General features: G+C 39.8%; 1 protein-coding gene across 1 annotated transcript; it reads left to right on the forward strand.

Annotated features, from left to right (window-relative positions):
- Positions 1-9,050: 9,050 nt before the first annotated feature.
- Positions 9,051-12,976, forward strand: LOC113481601 (beta-microseminoprotein-like). The gene is made up of 4 exons (XM_026851385.1): positions 9,051-9,160; positions 10,440-10,542; positions 11,729-11,834; positions 12,542-12,976. The coding sequence occupies exons 1-4, from the start codon at positions 9,158-9,160 to the stop codon at positions 12,669-12,671; spliced, it is 342 nt and encodes a 113-aa protein (XP_026707186.1). The 5' UTR covers positions 9,051-9,157; the 3' UTR covers positions 12,672-12,976.
- The last annotated feature ends 5,627 nt before the right edge of the window (positions 12,977-18,603 follow it).

An 18,603-nucleotide genomic window follows, 5' to 3' on the forward strand; every position in this document is an offset into this window, starting at 1 on the left:
GTATGGAACTCTGCCGTGTGATACTGAAATTATTTCAGTATTCCAAGGTTTTTCCCTACCAGAGTCTTACAAATTAAGGCTACATTTTTCTTCTAAAATTTATGAAAATTAGTTCATTATCTTAAAGTCATGTTCTTAATATTAGCAGTTCCTCAGTAAGACTACATATTTAAGTGATCTACAGATACTTAGTTCACTTTTAAATAGAATTTTATTCTACTTATTACTTTATTTGGACCTTTGTTTATAGTTTGGAGCTTTATTACCTCCTAGAGTCCCAAGAGTTTCTGTAAAATCTAGGTGCCAATTTTCTGACAGATGAAGATGACTTTCTCAGTGCAAGAAGATTTCTGATTTGCTGACAGCACCAGTAAAATTATGAGTGACTGAAACAAGAAATCTGGCAAAAGCTTTGGATCTCATGCTTAATTTATTCTTTAATGTTATGGGACTGGGAAGAAACAGCATATTTGATCAATGTTATTACCCAACAGCAGTGACTGTTCCTCTCCATTACTCACTCTGACCTGCTGCCAGGTGTCTTCCTCCAAGCCCCACTCCTCAAAGTCTGCACACACTGCGCTGCATTTGTGGTTCTTGCCCAAATTGAAAAAGAGGTCTAGATCTGCCCTTGGAGACGTGCTTCCTCACAGCAGCAGAGCTTGAGGTGCTAATAAAAGGCAGATGCCTTCTGCCTCTTCAATATAAAAATTCCCCACATTCCCTGGGGAGAGAAATCTAGCCAGTGATAGGCTTCAACATGGAATCTCCCCCCTGGCAATTGACAATATCCTAAATCTGCACACATATAGGAGACCAGGCAACAATGCCTTATAAAATGCTGCTTCTACATGGCTTTTTCACTCCAGAATTGAGTATTAAAAAACCACAACAGTCTGCAGTTAAACTATTGTATGATTGGAAAAGAAACACATCTTCCAGGACAAGTGGACTGTTTAGTGATGCTCCATAATCACAAGTCTGTTGTCTTGCAAAAACATGAAGTTACACACAGCTAAGCATTCTTAGGGCAAGGATCCTCACTTGGCCCAAAATCAATTGTCAGCCTATATTTATTCAGCAGGGGTACTTGCTTCTCAAGACAACCCATCTCAGGCTCTGTGAGCCATCAGTAAAATCAGAATGATTTAACATAGTATGTTTCTCTGGCTTTGTTTTTGGTAATTTGCCTATGAATATTGTTTTAAACTTTCTTATGTCTTCACTTAAGATAGCTTCTTTTGGGAAAAAAAAAATCCAAGCATTTTGCAAACTGGTATTACATACTTCACATTTTTAAGTTCTCTACACTGCAGGCTGGATAACAGTCAATAACTCGGTGTTTCTGTACAGTTGGTTCCTGCAAGGCTGAAAAAATGTAAGGGGCCAGAATTAGTCAGTGCAGCTTTTTCTAGTATAAACATTTCCATATGTCTTTTTAAAATCTGACTTCCATTCACTGATTTAATCATGTCATTCCTCTAAACAGCAGCAGCATGTGGAAATCAAAGTTCTCACGTTGCTTAAGGTCCTAAGGTAAGTCTTCAAAGAATTTTCATATCCTGCAGGAGAGAAACAGTTTTGAAACTTGTCCTGAATGACTTTTCACCTCTTCTGCCAGTACGAGACACTGAAATGTCAAATGACTGTCTCAAAACTTACTTGTGTCTGTGGAAACCTCAAAGACAAGCTGTGGCCTTTGGATTAGTCTAAGGAATGTCACCCAAGGAAGCAGAAGTGTATCAAAGGATGCACCCCCTGCTCCCTTGCAGTTGCATTGTCAAACTCCTTGATAAGTCTCAAAGTGGGAGACATGGACTGAAACCAAATGTTTATCATCATTGGCTCCATGTGTAGCCATTTGTGACTCTATTGTGTACGCCAGACACCATGCATGCATTGCTAATGAACTGATAAGAGGTAAGCATTTCTGCCCCAGAAGCCAGATGATTACTCAAGGAGCATGAAATCAGCAAAAAACTGTGGGACCAGAGGAAAAACTAAAGGTGGGCAGGTATGCTAATCGGCTGATATAATGAACTTAAAAGGCAACAGAAAACTTTGCTCTGTGTGCACCCACCACTGAAGAACGTGAAGACTGAGGACCAACAGGACGCTGCTGGATCCAGGTTGGTGACTATTCTTGCAACTCTACTCTGGATGCTTGCTTTATTTCTGTCTTTTCCTTCCATTCTGTCCTGTCACTACCCCTCTTCACTTTTAATAACAAAACCTGTTTTGGGTGTATGGCATTTGATCTTGTTTGTGTCTTAATCTTACTCTTGGGATCATATTGAAACCTGCCCCAACATTGGATTGGGACAGCCAGCTCATGTCAAAATTACACAGAACTGGTACATGAAGGAATGTTCTCACTCACAGAACAAACAGCTGCAGCTTCTTAGGGGAAGTAATATTTTGAGCATGGAGACCCAAATACTTCCGACCTAAATAGCTCACAGAACCGTTTCTTGAGAAAAACTGGTTTGTCTGGGGTTTTTTAGATACTTTTCATGGCCAACGACTGGCTAACGACAGTGACTTAGAGACTTGCACACATCAAGATTAACATCCAGTTTGTTGTAGTATGGAACTCTGCCGTGTGATACTGAAATTATTTCAGTATTCCAAGGTTTTTCCCTACCAGAGTCTTACAAATTAAGGCTACATTTTTCTTCTAAAATTTATGAAAATTAGTTCATTATCTTAAAGTCATGTTCTTAATATTAGCAGTTCCTCAGTAAGACTACATATTTAAGTGATCTACAGATACTTAGTTCACTTTTAAATAGAATTTTATTCTACTTATTACTTTATTTGGACCTTTGTTTATAGTTTGGAGCTTTATTACCTCCTAGAGTCCCAAGAGTTTCTGTAAAATCTAGGTGCCAATTTTCTGACAGATGAAGATGACTTTCTCAGTGCAAGAAGATTTCTGATTTGCTGACAGCACCAGTAAAATTATGAGTGACTGAAACAAGAAATCTGGCAAAAGCTTTGGATCTCATGCTTAATTTATTCTTTAATGTTATGGGACTGGGAAGAAACAGCATATTTGATCAATGTTATTAGCACATCCTTCCAGAAGTTATCTGTGGGTGGAGAGGCCCATTTTCCACTGCAAGGGCATCTCATCCACCACATGCACTTGAAACAAACACAAGCTGACACTGGAGAAGCAAGAAAATGATTTCTGGTGAGTTTACCAGGCCAAGGAAGTGTAGAGAGAACTGACCTAGAGGCTCCAGAGAATAGTCTGGCTTCAGTGAGACCCAGAAATTCCCTCCAGATGTTTTTAAAAAGGGATCTTTTAGTTTCAACATGCAATTGTATTGGGTTTTCTATTGCTAGTGTAGCTGGCACTACTGAAACTATTTTTTTCCCCCTAAATAATTTTACCAATGAAGCTTGGGAATGTTGAATCTCTCTTGCTATAAACCAGAAAGCCTGTCTACTGAGTGGGGAAATGCCTAACAGCATTGCTGCAGGTAATTTTTAAATTTATTTTATTTGTGAGATGACCCAGCTGCAGGAAAGCAGGGTGATATATCACTCAGCCTCTGTTTTGAATCCTTTCCATTACCCATGCTATCAAAGATGAGGGAAATGTGTAGGGCAGAAACAGAGAGAGGTACCGGTTCAGTTTTCTGTCCTTCACAGCAGTGAAACTGTTGATTACTAGTTGAGTTTCAGTAACTTCCTTAAAAATCCTAACAACCTCTCTAAACCTGAAATATTTTTGTATTTGATTTGCTTGGTAAAACACTGTAGAATAAGTTTTTGCCATTTCTATATTCACCCCTGAAGGAAACAGAGAGACCATTTAAGAGCTCCTTAGAATCAACCCATTGTTATCATAAGTCCAAATTTCAGATTCTTAAGACTTCATAGCATACAGAGTCAATCTGTTGACATGTATGTGATCAGAGAGCTGTGGCAATACCATACATGCATTTGAGCTAAAACCTATTTCATATTTGAAGGAATAACAAAAATAAAATGCTAGATGTCATTTTGTGAAAAAAGTTACATGAAACCTGTTAAATAAGCTACCCTTTCAGATGCTGTGACTCCTGTTTGCTTTCTCAAAGAGGGGGAAGGCAATTCTCCTAGCACTAGTATGTTCTCAGTAACTGTTAAAATACTTTCAAGAAGTAGTCCAAGACATCGTGGGGTTTTTACAGCTGTGCTTCCTCAGCTTCATTCTAGATGCCATTGTGCAATGCATACTGTTTTTATGAACAGCCCAGGAACAATTCTCATGAAACCTGCCAGATAAGAGTCACAACAGCCCTTTCTCTGTTGTTCTGTTCTAGTTGTTGCCCATCAGGAACAGACAGGAAGGGTGTAGTACGAGAAATGGGAGGAAGCAGGATTTTATACATTACAGCAGAAAAGAAAAAAAAGATAAAAAAGATCCCAACAGCCAAGATATCCCATGGATTTGACTGAAGCATTCTGTGGCTGCCCTCCTCGCCCCAGTTTGTTCGGAGTCCATGCAGCAACAGTATCAGACTACCATGTTTTATCCTCATGGAATTAGTGACTAACAAGTTTAGAAAATGGAAACAAACTCCTGTTCTCTAAATAGAGCTGAAATACAGTATAGGTGGGGTATACACAGAACTAACTGAGCTTTCCCCCAAAAAAAGCCCTGAGGTCACTGAACTAAGACATTATAAGACTGTAGTTAAGCCCCCTTTTATTTTGTGCATGAATGTGCAGGTTGTGTTAAAAAAGTAAGACTTTTTACAACCTGAAGGACCAAAGGTGTGCTTCCAATGCCAGTGTGGCCAGAGCAGGGTCCACTATTGCACCATGTATTATAAGTTTCACAAAGCCAGAGGCACCGGTGGCAAGAACTACAGCAATGCTCCCACCAGACACTCTTCCTATAGCTAACTCTTTAAGTCACACCGCCATCAAAAAGTCTTTACTTTTTCGTAAACACAAAATCTTCATTTGCTTAAACAGCTACAGAATCAGGATAACAAACTGTGTTTGGAATCACTATGTTTTTTCATTTCTGGAATAAATTTTTCTGTCATTTTCTGGTTTACTGAAGATTTCTAAGATCTTTTTGTTACCATGGGGCTTGAGTTGAAAGTTAGAAGTATAGGAAATACTACACTTCCAATAAATTAGACATTTCTTTTTTGCTAGCTCTGTCACTTCTTACCCATTTTGTTTTACTGCTTCTGGACTTTCGTTCTCACTGTGCTGTAGTATCTGTGGCTATCTTCCTCAGTGCTACCCACGCTGCAGAGATGGAGGTCTCCTCCTTGCAAACACAGCCTGGCATTTGCAGCTGGTTCTTTAGATCTTCTTGTCTGCCTCTGTGTCCCTTCCTTAGCACTGGTCCTTCATCTGGGGATCATGACCTGACATGGTTTTCCAGATTAACTGAGTATTTACCATGTTTTTTTTAAAAAACACATTTGCACCTTAACCAGAGGGATCTTTGCTTGCCCACAGAACTAAAGGGGGGTGGGTGGGGGGGAAGGAATGAAGTGTTTCTCATCCCACGAATTAAAACTGAAATTTGGCCCAGGAATGGGGACTCTTCTACATATAGGAGACAGGGGTGTTCAGATCAGGCAAGAAATGACATTGTCTCCAGCTTGAACTGAGACCTAAATTCAAATTTCTGCTATGCTACATGTTACCCAAGACAAGACACTCACACCATCTGTGCCTGTAAAATTAATACAATTCTTTGCTAATTCTTATGGCAAGTGAGATCTGAGGGAACAGGCTTTGAGGTTTGTGGGTATATGAACCTCAGAGTTAATAAAAATGTTCCCACCAAGATAAAACTTCCTTCTACCACATTTACAATATGTTTCTCTGTCAACAGTACACTGTATATTTTAGTGCTGTTTGCTTTTGCTTTTCCTTAAACCAGTTGTCCTCTCACATGCAAATGTGGTAGACTTTGTTTAACAGTTATAAAACACCAATGTACCTTATACTTAGCACTGCCATTTTAAGGTTAAGATGAATTTATTTGTAAAGTTGTGTTTACTTATGATCTGTGAGCTAACATACCTCATGCTTCCTCTTGTTTTCCCATTCTCAGTGGCACTGGTAGTCCTTCACTTACTCTTGCCTGCAGAAAGCTAATCCCTCTCAAGAATGCGAGAGTAGTACTGAAATTCTGGGTTAAGAATCAAAGTTCCTGGACCGCTTTCATTCTACTCCATCTCTTCTAGCTTAAATTGTTCATAGAGTAATGCTTTTCATAGATATTAGCTAGTTTATTGGGTTTTTAAAATAACATTACTGCTCTGAAGTCATGCTGTATTTGTCTGTTGATTGCCTAGCACTGGAAGATACAATAAAAAGAAGGCTGATAGTCTTGCATTACTCATTATCTCTGTGGTCATCAGTGAGATGTAGCCAGAAATCCCAGATGAAGAATGACAAAGTAAAATAGTGAGGTAAATCTTTGGGAAAGTCCCTAAGATTTTTCCCCATCTTAGGAAGAAAGAGGATACTCTATTCATCAGCATAAGTGGAAAGAGGGTACAGAATTAGGCAGAGAATTGATATTCTTATAATGTTTTTAGTAAGAAATAAATGGGTTGGGAAGACAACTCAAGATTTCAACAGAGCAATGTCTGCTGGAGATATCTGTCCCACACACAAGCAAGGCACTTATCCTGTACATGAACTGAAGAAGAAATGCAACATATTATGGGACACAAATGGCCTTAGTGATGAATATATGAATGGGCTAGATACATAGGGTCTACTTCTCTGAGTGGTTTCAACACCACAGGGCATTGTTAGAATCCCCATAGTTCACAGATGAAGCAAAGAGCTTCTCCACTGCCCCTAGACACTGCCCCTAGACACTGCCCAGGCTTAGGCAGGTTGCTCCTGCTGCATTCCAAAGGAAGCTGCTTGCAAGAACTTCTCTCCATACCTGGGATACCTTGCACCTAGAAAACAGGGAGGATTCTGCAATGGGAACAGCTCACTGACAGTCACTGCTTGTCTGAAAGGTTGAGAGAAAACACACACATGCGTGTTGGTGGTTTTTTTTTTTGTTTTTTTTGGGTTTTTTTTTGTTTGTTTTTTGAGTTGAGCAACAAACACATTCTCTGTCACTCAGCAAGAAACCAACAAGTTGATTGGGTTTTGGCTGTAACCAATTCCACAAGTTTCACTCCAGTATACCAGCATCACAAATTGCTGTGTCTGGTAACTTTTGCTTACGTACAAGAACTGCTGCAGGTGCCTGTCAAGCAAAATATTGCATGCAACATGAAAGAAGAAAAAAATTAAATCGATCAGTAATATTAACAGCATTAAGGTAATATAATTTGATGGTCCTTTTCTTCCAAACTATCAAGGAATACTTGCTCCAGATTACTTCTGAGGACATGGAGGAGCCAATACCTTGAACAGGATTCTGTGCTACTTCCCCACATATTGTCAGCCAAGGTGAAATAGTTAATTCTCAGCACATAAAGGTTACAAAGAGCAGGCATGCAAAGCTAGGGTCCATCATTAGCCATCCCACAGATGTAAATCAATTTGGTCAGGCAGCATAGGAACAGGATACCAGAAGGGAGAGCATGAACTCTCCCCATCTTCACTGCAACCAACACAAAAGGCAGCTTTGGCCTAGGATTGGGGTGCACTACTTTGTCATCCATCCTACTGTGCCTTTTTTTTCCCCTTTAATGGAAAAATGCACGTGCTCTGAAATATCTCCTCTGAAACACTGACAGTATCCCAAACTGCAATGATGCTGTTAAATTGGCTTCATACGTATTTGTGAGAGATCTAAAGGGAATATCGCTAAAGAAAATGCTAGTGCCTGTACTCATGAGCTGATATGTTTTGTTGGCTTATTGGTAATTAAGAACTAAGGGCCTGAGCTATGTGGCTGTGGTGTTAATCATCTCCTGTTTCAGGGTAGTGCATACATCAGCATTGCCAAATCTAACTTATTAGTGATAGGCTGACTGTGGGCAGCTTTATCAAACCTATGAACACCTGTAAGCACTTGAGCTCTTTCTGCCATCCTGAAGAAGGATCTGGTAACTGAAGAAAAACTGGTTTACTCAGCTTACTGTGTTAAGGGCCAACTTAGATATCCTTGTGAGTAGTGGTCTCACTGTGACCAGCATTGCAATAATGCTGGCTTTCTCACATGGACTTCTTGAACTAGCTCTCAACTTTCGAGTTTGGGTAGAAGACAGGGAGTAACCACTGCAGCTTGGAGTTCAACCTCTACTTCCAAACCCACATAAGGGGTCAACACAGTTAGGTAGTCAGAGTAGTTAGTTCAGGTATTGCGAACTGTGCAGCCCTCATAATAAGGGGAAGATTTCTTCACCTATCAGGGCTACACAGTTTGAAATATTTGAACTAACTACACCAAAGATAAGCAAAAGGGGACTGTACTTGACTCCTTTGCTATCAGATTACTGTCCCAAGCACTTGGAAAGTGTGTCTGCCCTTGACATGTACAGCCTCTGCAGAAAAGGGACCATTTCTACCTCGGTACAAGGATTAAGAAAATATGATGCCTATTTTTTCAGAGGACCTGAGCATATGGGTCTTCTACATAATGGAAAAATGAACAAGGAAGAAAATGGTTATCTAGGACCTCTTTCTAAGGGCCTACAGAGCCACTCTCCACAGAAACTCTACTTTACATGTAACCTTTCCATCACTTTTTCCTCAAGAGCATTCTTTCATCTTCAGCTAACGAACAAGAAAGCTGAACATTTGTTCAAAGCTCCTCTTAAAACCTAGATGGTTCAAACTAAGCATGCAAGTTGTGTGGAGTGACAACCACAATGTCTCTACTGGGTTTCTCAGGGCAAGTGCTAAATATTTTTTGCAGGCTTGAAATTCCTTTCAAAGTACTTCTCAGAACTGCCTTCCAGATCTGGTATGGCACAAAAGCCACACCTATTTCTTCAGTGCCTTTTAGAACCAAACCTTCCTGTAAATAATTGGCTTATTTTAATAATGGCCACCTCACGAGGTCATTTTTCAAAAACCTCATTGGAGTTATTCATACATGTTCAGTTTGCTCAAGGACTGGCATCATAAATTCCCTCTCTATATAAGTTCTCTGAGAAGATGAGCTTCCTACAGGCTGTCTCCTTACTGGAAGCCTCATAATTCTGCAAGAATGGTGAGTCCTTACATCTTATACTTTAAAAGACCGAGGTAGGTTGCTATAGGTTTTAAAGGAGGAAGTATAAATTCTATGTTTTAGGAACAAAAGTCAGATAGGCACGGGCAAGTAAGAAACTTGTGTAAAATATATCAGCATGTATAAGGCAGAAGACATCTAATAGGACTCCAGCTAAGGCTTTTTATTATAATCTGTTTTCAGTTACATATAATGTTTGGAGATAATCTGTTTTCTGGCAGAAAGCAGCTCTGTTGTGTCTAAACCTAGAATTGGCCTTCACTTTTGTGAAAAGTCTGGATAACAACTGAAAATGTAGTTAAACTCAAAAATGTTACCTTGATTTTTACTAATCTGCATCTCTGTTGCAGTTCTGTTTTAACCTCTCTTCTGCAAAATAAAATGTTAATTTTTTCTCCTCTCACAGGTATGACTTCTTTTTATAAGCCACTAGTTCTATGCTGTCCAAAGCAAACACACATATATACAATATGTGTGTGTGTATATATGTCATTGTTTACTCCTGGGTCTACTTTTCCTCTCTTACCAAGATTTTTAAATTCATCACAGCTAATTCCATCCTAGAGTTCTTGCACTTATTTCCTTCATATCCCTGATGAAAGCCCTTCAAACATTTCAAACCAATATTGAAGGATAAGAGACTAGTTGAGGAATGTGAGCTGAACTTTCAGAAAAAGCTGCTGGCAAAGGTCATAGCATGTAGAATTATCTAGTTTGGAAGGCACACCTGCAAGTCATTTGGCCAACCGCCTGGTCAAAGCAGAGCCAAGTCTTGAGTGTTCAACTTCAACTTGAATGTTCATCAGCTTGTTCCTAATATTTCAATATTAGGGTGAAATATCCAGTGGGTTCTTCAGACTCCAGCAAAGAAGTTTTTACATCTATGAGTGAGGTTAGTGGTAGAGACAGTGACCAATCCTATGGAGAAAATAAGGACAAGAACAGTGAATGGGGAAGGAAAAGGAATAGAACACACTCCTTTCACACACAGTATCTGGCTCTACCAGTACTCTATCAGGCAATGATTAATTTTAACAGCTTTGAAAGACAGACTTGTTTTTCCCTCCCACATGACGCTCTGCCTCTTTCTTCTCAGTGGTTCAGTATTCCTGATTGTATGTTAAATTTTCTAAACTGCAAAAACCAATTGGATTTTGATTTGAAAGAATATATTTTCCTATATCTAATGGTACTATTTATCATCGATACATCTTAATAGTTACTTGAGTATTCATAAGAATTCTGCTTTCTTGTTCAGAAGACCATCTTGGCCTGCCTTCTTGTTCTTGCTGTTACCTTGCCACTGTCCAATGCTTCCTGCTTCATTGAGCTATTGAACTCAGAGAATTCAAACACTGAAGGTAAGAAGTCAACTGTCCTTAACTTGACAGACATCACCACAAGCACGATTTGATTTGTCCATTCTGTGCAATTTACCACAACTTAGAAGTAAGTGGAAACAGTGGAGAAACAACTAGGAAACAGGAAGAAAACGGAGGGGGGAATGGGGTATGGAGAACAATGAATTTACAGAAAGTTATTAAAAAGTTTATCTGAGGACCATCACAGAGGCCAAATTACAAATGAATTTTTTCCAGGGAAGCAACATAGGTTCATCTATCTGCATGAAGTAATAATTAATGTTTTCACTATGGCAGCATATTTAGAAATACAGAGAAGGGCCTTTCTCTACGTGCGTGTAGTCAGTATAAATCAGGAAAGAGATTGGCAAGTGTCCAGCATACCAATAAATTTACTCATAAGTTGTTTCCCTATCCCAAGGCAAGTTCTTAAGAACAGTATGACTGCTCCCCATGAGTCTGGGACTGCTCTTCCTGAATGCAGCTAGTCTATCAGTCTACAGATGAGTGGAGCTGCAGGAAAATAAGTTCCTGAAAAAGAAACATGCAATTATTGGGACACAAGAGGAGCTGATGTATGCCAGTATGCAAAATAAATCAAGTGCCCCAAACTAGAAAAATGCCAAAGAAACAGAATTTATTTATAGGCAAAGACACAACCTAGAACCCCCAAATCCTCCACTCTGTCTTGTCCTACCCTCAAAATCCTGCTTTCTAGATCACTTTTTTAGAAAGTCAATTCTGTGACTGTTGGACAGGAACTTTATATCCAGTATATACTTTCTTCCTGCAGCTCCGGATTGGGAAAAGTTTCCCAGGGAGATTTAGTCTTGCTCTAAATTAGGAGTCAACAACAGTTGGTGTTAATGAGGGGGGAAGTCAAAGCTTTCTCTTAATTCTGAGCAGGTCTGTGCCTAGTTCCCTTTCTGATGGGTGCTCTGATTCCTGGTCTTAAAGATGAGCTGCTACAGGAAACCCGAAGCTGCTGAGAACCACAGGAAACTGTGACACACAATACCCTTCTCCATGCATTAGAATAGTAGCAGTCCTGCTCTGTTGGGGAACCTCCATGTTTGCCAGATAGGAATGTTAATGCAAAAAGTCAAAGATCCCACCCATTCTGTATAAGCAATAGCATTGTTAGTGCAATAAGTCTGAAGCTGAAGGTTGTGCACTATGTTTTCAGGCTGCTTTGACTCAAAAAAAGAGCTGCATAAATTTGGTTCTAAGTGGAGGACCGAAGACTGCCTTGACTGCCATTGTTCCAAGGATGGAATTGACTGCTGCACCGCGTGAGTTCAGAGCAGCAGTGGAGGTTTTCCTCTGCTGCCGTGACACAGCACAAACCACTTCCCTTCAATCAGGGGGCCCCAAGAAACAACCATGACATTTGTCTCACTTCATATCACAAAGTTACTAATTAACCTAACACCATCATCACTGAGCATGCAAAAAGTTCCTCTGACAAATATAGCTCATGTTTAACAAATTATTCTTGATTGGTAAAAAAAAAGATTTAATTCTTCTCAGAGCTAAAATTTCAGGCAAGATACTGATTAGAGAGAGAACATGTAGTTACTTCAGAAATTTCTACTGCTCCTAGTCCAGATCTTCCTAAAGCCACACATTGCTGCTCTTTTGTCTGAGAAGCAACTCAAGATAAACTCATCTGCCTGTAATTTTTCCTACAGTGACACCCAACCAGTCATGCAATTCTTGTTCCATACTGCGACTGAGAAAAAGCAATTATATTGGAATAACAAACACAACATCTCTTGTGTGTAAATCAGATCAGTAAACTACAACTCTCCCCTCATCCTGCTTAAGCAGCAGCTAAGTAACATTTGAGCTGTGAGATTTGTATGAGCTCCCTTTTCTGCTCCTGGACACCTCCTTAGTATAGCCTCTTCTTATTAAAAGTACTGCAGCCACTATCTGAAATGCAAGTGGCTTACTGGTTGGTTTCATCACCTCTTTGTCTTTCTTTTCCCAATAACAGCTTTGCAAGACCAGTTGGCTATGATGAAGAGAAGTGTGTAAACATTTTCAACAAGGAGACCTGCACTTATAAAACAGTGGAGAAAGATGATCACTCAAAAGAATGCCCAGTCCATGAGTGGGTGGGCTAACAGAGAAAAATTGTGGATTTGGGGAATATTTTCTTTTTTGTTGTTTTAAGGGTTCTCTCACAAATTAAAAGAAAAATTCAACTGTTGAGTGAAATCTACTCATAAAACCTAACACAATAATAAAACCGAATATCTACTCACAAAAGACTCCCTTGGTTTCTCTGCCTTCTGCTTCCCCATGAAGCAAGAACCAACTTGTTCCTTCCTTGAGATAAGAAATTAAGGCTGACATTTTTAAGCATCCTTGGTAGCTTATAACTTTAATTCTTCTCTAGTCACACTTCAGTGCCAGGGAGTATATTCTGTTATCTGTGAACAGTTGTATCTTAAAGCTAAAATAAAATCAAATGAAGCATCAACAATTCATGTGACATTTTCATCTTTGAGGAATGAAACCTAAAGAATTATTCCAAATAAAATGGGAAAGAAATGAAAAGTGACTTTAAAATCTTTCTGAACATTATATTTTCTAGGACAATGTCTTATATTATGATCTTTTATCTGGTATGGCTGCTTGGAGCCTGCCCTACCTATGGACAGCAAGAGCACAGCAGACCCAGTCCTCAACCTGGGGTTTGGGTAAAAGGTCCTTTATTCAGATTAGCTCTTAAGAAATTCAAGTTATTAAACTAGTCAATGGGCAGGATTGTGGCTGGCTAGAGAGACTGATCTGGACTAGGCTCAAACAGGGAAGCAGCTTGGCAATTCCACAGGCAATAACTGAGAGGGATACACTCTCCAGTAGATGCTCTCCCTCATGGCACCACTTCATAATCTTTATGGGTACATTTGTTCAGTTGTCTCTTTCTACAAGTGACTATGAGCATCCTATGACTTCATGCTCTATTTTCTGGTAACAGAAAGAGGATGCCACAGCTTCCATAGCTCCTTGTTTCAAATTATGGAATGAACACATACCTTGTCAGCAGGGCCTGGTCTTGCTGTCTGCAGGGGCAAGACAAAGCTCAGCTTGCATGAGCCTTGACCACATGTTCTCCAGTGAGCAAGGCAGCTTCACCTTCAAAATTACACGAGTTTTTTATTATTCCACCTCTGCTTCCCTTTCTCATTCCTCAGGAAAGCAACCCTGTTGGTTATACTTTTTTTTTTTTTTTAATTGCCTATCACATGCCCTGTTGGAAGAGGACCCGCAGTAATGTACTTTATACAACAGCTAACAAGTCAAAGCTGCTAACATCACTGTGCAAATAGACTAAAGCCCATAAGGCACTCACATCAAGAGCAGTAACAATTACATCTACTGGGAAAAAAGGTAAGAAGGTTCTGCATGATTTGAGATGCATCTGTCCCACTTTCTTCTTTCCTGACTACCAAAAAATGTGCAACACTCATTGAGGTCTTGTGGTCCACATCAGGTAAGACACAGGTGGCCACAGGCTGCCCAGGAGCACTTGCAGAATTGAGTTGTAACTGAACCACTGCTCTTGTGAAGCCCAGGAAGATACTGTATGCAGAAGTTCAGAGCTTAATGCTAGATTGAGAACAAAGGATACTTCTTCCCTCATTGTCTTTAGACAGTGGGATTTCAGTCAAGTACTTACCAAAGCTAACGACAATTTGCCTGTTACAACACTCATTTATTTTGTAGTTTATTTCCAAACTCATCTGAAACTGACTGCTGAATTAGTTGGGTTTTTTTCTAATATCTACCTATATCTGGAAGCTACTGGGACTACTGGGACCTGCTTATGGTGTATTTACACAGTCAGTTAATTGTAGCAATGTGGGCCAACTGTTTAGGCGCATGATTAGTTTCTGTCTTGATCAGATGTCCCTTAGTGATATGGAACTATTTCATAGAACCTGTCAAAAATAAGATCCAGATTTCAGAACGCTATTCAGGAATACTTCAAGTTAGAGAATAGAGAGATTAAGAATACAAGGTTAACCAAAAAGCAAGGTGCTTTGATGACATTTCTGAAGGCAGTGGTATAAATCATCTTAGAATTTGCAGATACATTCTGGCTCAGTATTGAGACACCTACTTATGAAACCCTGAATTATTCCTTTTCTTCAGTACTATATCCTAAACTGATAATGTTGATAAGTCTGGAATTGTGACCTGCATTTGACTGAAGCTGAGCTTTGTGTTTATAGTCTCTGTATACAAGAGATCAAATTCTTTTTCTCCTTCATGCCATCTTCCCCCACGCAGTTATTAATTACTTTTCTGCAACATTAAAGTCTGCTAATTTATTTTTCTCCAGTTGTTCTGAGGGCACCAGTCATTTCTATTCTGCTGCAGGTCATAATCTGATCTCTGAAACAGAATTAAATCCACTGAAATCCGTTTACACCAAGCTGCTTGCTGTGTGCATAAGTTTGCCAGTTTGAGTACTCTTAGAGTAGAAACAGATGAGGCATCCCATTATGTACTGTCTGAAAATTATCTAAAGGCTGGGAGCATTACAACTCCTGCGTTATGTCAGATGGACTCTACCCAAGGCTGTGAGAGGAAGTTTATAAAACAGGCCATTATTCTAACTCATATCTTAAAGGTGCCATCCATGTACAGACAGCATTCATGTTCTCAGACACGAGAGAATCTTGTTGTTTACAGCAGGTGGAACATTCTGATTCACAGCCTGTCCCAATATCCAACAAAGAGGAACAAAGAAGTTTGCCTGCCAAGAGAAGGCACTTGTGAGGCCATCCTAATTTGCAATAGTAGAATGGAATGTGGACAGATCATTTTGGAGCTTGTGTAATAGACTTCATCCTTTTTTATATAGCATAAGGGAGAAATTTTTCTCTGTGTTATTGTCATCTTGACAACAGATGCAATCTGAGCCCACCCACAAAGAGGAGCCTCTCTTTTTGCTAGGTTTGTTCTTGCAGTAATAAACTGCCTTTACCTCAGACTCCAGTTCCCTAATTGGTTTGATCCAATGCAAGTGTCTTCCTTATTCTAGCACTAAAATTTTGTTTTCCAGAGTTCTGGTCTAACTCATTGTTCTAGATGAACAGCCTCAGCCCCTTCAGCACCTGCCAAGGATATGTGGATTCATCCTGTCTGCTATGCAGAAGTAGAAAAGATTAATTTAATGTGCGAGCCTTCAGGAAGCAGGCTGCTGTCCTCTTGTCTGCTCTAATTTTCAACATGGAAACAGATGATGTTACCTATTGCATTTAGTTTTGGAACACTAAAAGCACAGCAGGGACTTGGCTTCCTTCTGTAGCAAGGAACCTAGCTGTGGGAGGATGACAAAACTCTAAAACTTGAGAAAGAAGAGACAGAGCATACAAGTCTCTGCTCTATTCTTCCTACTTTTGCCAAGTGATGTTTTGTCTTGGCATTTCACTACTTCAACACCCCACCCCCACCCCTACAGTCCCATACAAACAATACATCCCACCACCCTCAAAGCTTTAGATAACACCACTAGCTCCACACAGTGGAAATGAAACACTCACCAAAGAGTTTCCTCAATTATCCTGACACATTAAACGTTTAAGAGACTGCAGAGCCTTGGAAGGCAGCACAGCACAGGCAGAGCAGAAAATATTGCATGCTCTCTTCCCCCCAGTTTCCCTCTCTCCACCTAGTAGCACACAGCTTTTTTGCTAGCCCTGCTAGAAAAAGAGGCAGTTTCAGATAGCTGGCCTTCTACTCCCAGTAATTCTTTTCAAGGCAAGTCTTTTCGAGTACTGAAAAGGTGTTATTGCCCTAAAAATGAAATCTAGTGCTTAGCCTACCAACTATCAAGTCTTTTAAACCAAACACTAGAAGACACATAAAAATCCAGTGGAAGTTTTCCTATTAAACAATGTTTATCCCCTAAAACTTATTGGCCTTGTACCCATTCATGTTTTGTTTACATTAAGATTCTTGCCCTAATCTTAAAAATAAAATCCAACTTAAACAAGGAATGTGCATATTGCATTTGCATTATGCATACTAAAGAAGCTAGAGACTTGCAGTTCACATTCTGCTTTGTGATAGTTTAAAAAAAGATAAATTCAATTCATGAGTTTCACTTGTGCACTTTGCTCTTAGTTAACTCTTCTGTTGGTATGCAGGAAAGTTTACATCAGCACCTTCTGAAAGCCTGAAAGTTTCTGTTCAAATCTGCTGTCATGTACATGTTTTCCTGGGCCAAGATGTGGTTTATTTTAGGGTAAACTGACTGGCTTTATGATAGATATTTACACAAAACTCTAGAACATGCAAATCATATGGCCAATCTAAACCACCCAGAATGACTCTGTTACTTCTACACTCCTCACCCTCTAAAATTCTGTTTTCACACTTCATTTCTTTCAGCATGTAAATCTTAACAACTGACCCATGCTTTTTACATTTCTCCAGGGCTTCAGTGCTTTAAGTAGATCTCCATTAAGGAGCACTGATAAACTGCAGTCCTTTGCCACCACAAGATAACTCCCTTCAAAATATCCCAGTATTTTCTCTGCCATAATTCCAGATGCTTCTCCCCTTGCTGCCCTGGCCTGCCAAAGATGGGGCAAATACAGAGACAGAAACAAGCAGCTTTGCTAACTGTAACAGCTCAGAGACTGTGAAAGAATTCCCTAAACTGTATAAAAAAGAATTCACTCCAGCCTGCTGTATGGGGGACAGGGTAGTTGAACTGCACTGAAATACCAGCTTGGGATGTGTAGCTTCCCCAACATGCTATCCTGAACCAAGCTACAGTCTGAGTTCAACAGTTTCCTGAGGTGCTTCGCCTCCCCTTTGTAGTTCCTAGTTTGGGACTTGCTTGATCTCTAACAGTGCTATCCCTTAGTCACCCCATGTCCTGCACACGGAGGAAGCTTCCCGGAGGCTGCAAGAGTTGATTTTATTGGGGTTGCTCTACCCTTGCCTGCTCCTGAATAAAGGGATGCTGTCCTGCACACCAAAGATTATGGTCAAGCAGGGATGAGCAAGAATTTGGCTTGGTACAGATTAATTCAAAATTCTTTAGACTCCTGAAGTCATAGACTGGATTCTTTATCAAAAGTTGTTTTGTTTTCTTTTTCCATCTCAGTCGTTTGTTCCTAGTTGTAGTATTTGGCTGTATAAGGTAGACGATTGAACAAATTCATGCAAAGCACAAGAGCATCATCCTCTAATATTAGCAAATTATACAGATAGGTTAGATAAAAGGTCAACTCTTAATAACATCCAGAAACTCAGCATCTGGTTTGGCTACATTGCTGGCCTCAGGCCTATGTTTTTAGGATATAAATACTATTGAGCAGCTAATAACACTCATTAACATCTCCCTTCACTTTCAAGTATCTCCTAAATTGGCAATTCTTTCACCTCTCCTCAGTAAGAAGAGGTTCAAAGGTTAGAATGACCAAAATTATATAGAAATGGAGTAACATGTCAGTAGTTTTTGCTTGGTGCTCATTACCATTCAAGAGTTTCAGAGAGGACCGAAGTTTTTCAGCAAGCTTAGTGGGAAGTGTCAGGAGCTTGATTGAGCACGTTTTTTGTAACTACAGCCCAGCTGCATTAGCACAGCTTTTTTATGTACAGATATAAACAGCTCTGGAACTTTTTGTTGCTGCTGAGGTTTTGGTTTGGTTTGTTATTTTTTCTCTGTCCTATAATTTCACTAGCCACTAGGTGACATCCTAGTTCTGTCACAGTGCTCCTATGCAGGAAGAAATAGATGGACAAATCAGAACTACAGAGAGCACAAACCTAGATCCTGATTCAGCTGGCAGACTTGAGCTCAATTTCTGTTTGCTCTGGTGAGGTTTAAGAAGGTAAGTGGCACTTCAAAAGTGCCTGTATATTTAGTCTATATCCAAGGAGGTATCGTGGATGGGACTGATTAGCTTCTGGAGAGTTTTCTGAACTTGGACATAAGACCAGCCTGCCTGAATTACCCTTGATACATGAGAGGGAAAACTTAGCAGTAACACTACCTCAGAATTTCATTCAGGAACAGATGCATTA

The sequence above is a fragment of the Athene cunicularia genome (assembly GCF_003259725.1).
Source record: "Athene cunicularia isolate RWA chromosome 6 unlocalized genomic scaffold, athCun1 chr6_part1, whole genome shotgun sequence".
Taxonomy (NCBI): Eukaryota; Metazoa; Chordata; class Aves; order Strigiformes; family Strigidae; genus Athene; species Athene cunicularia.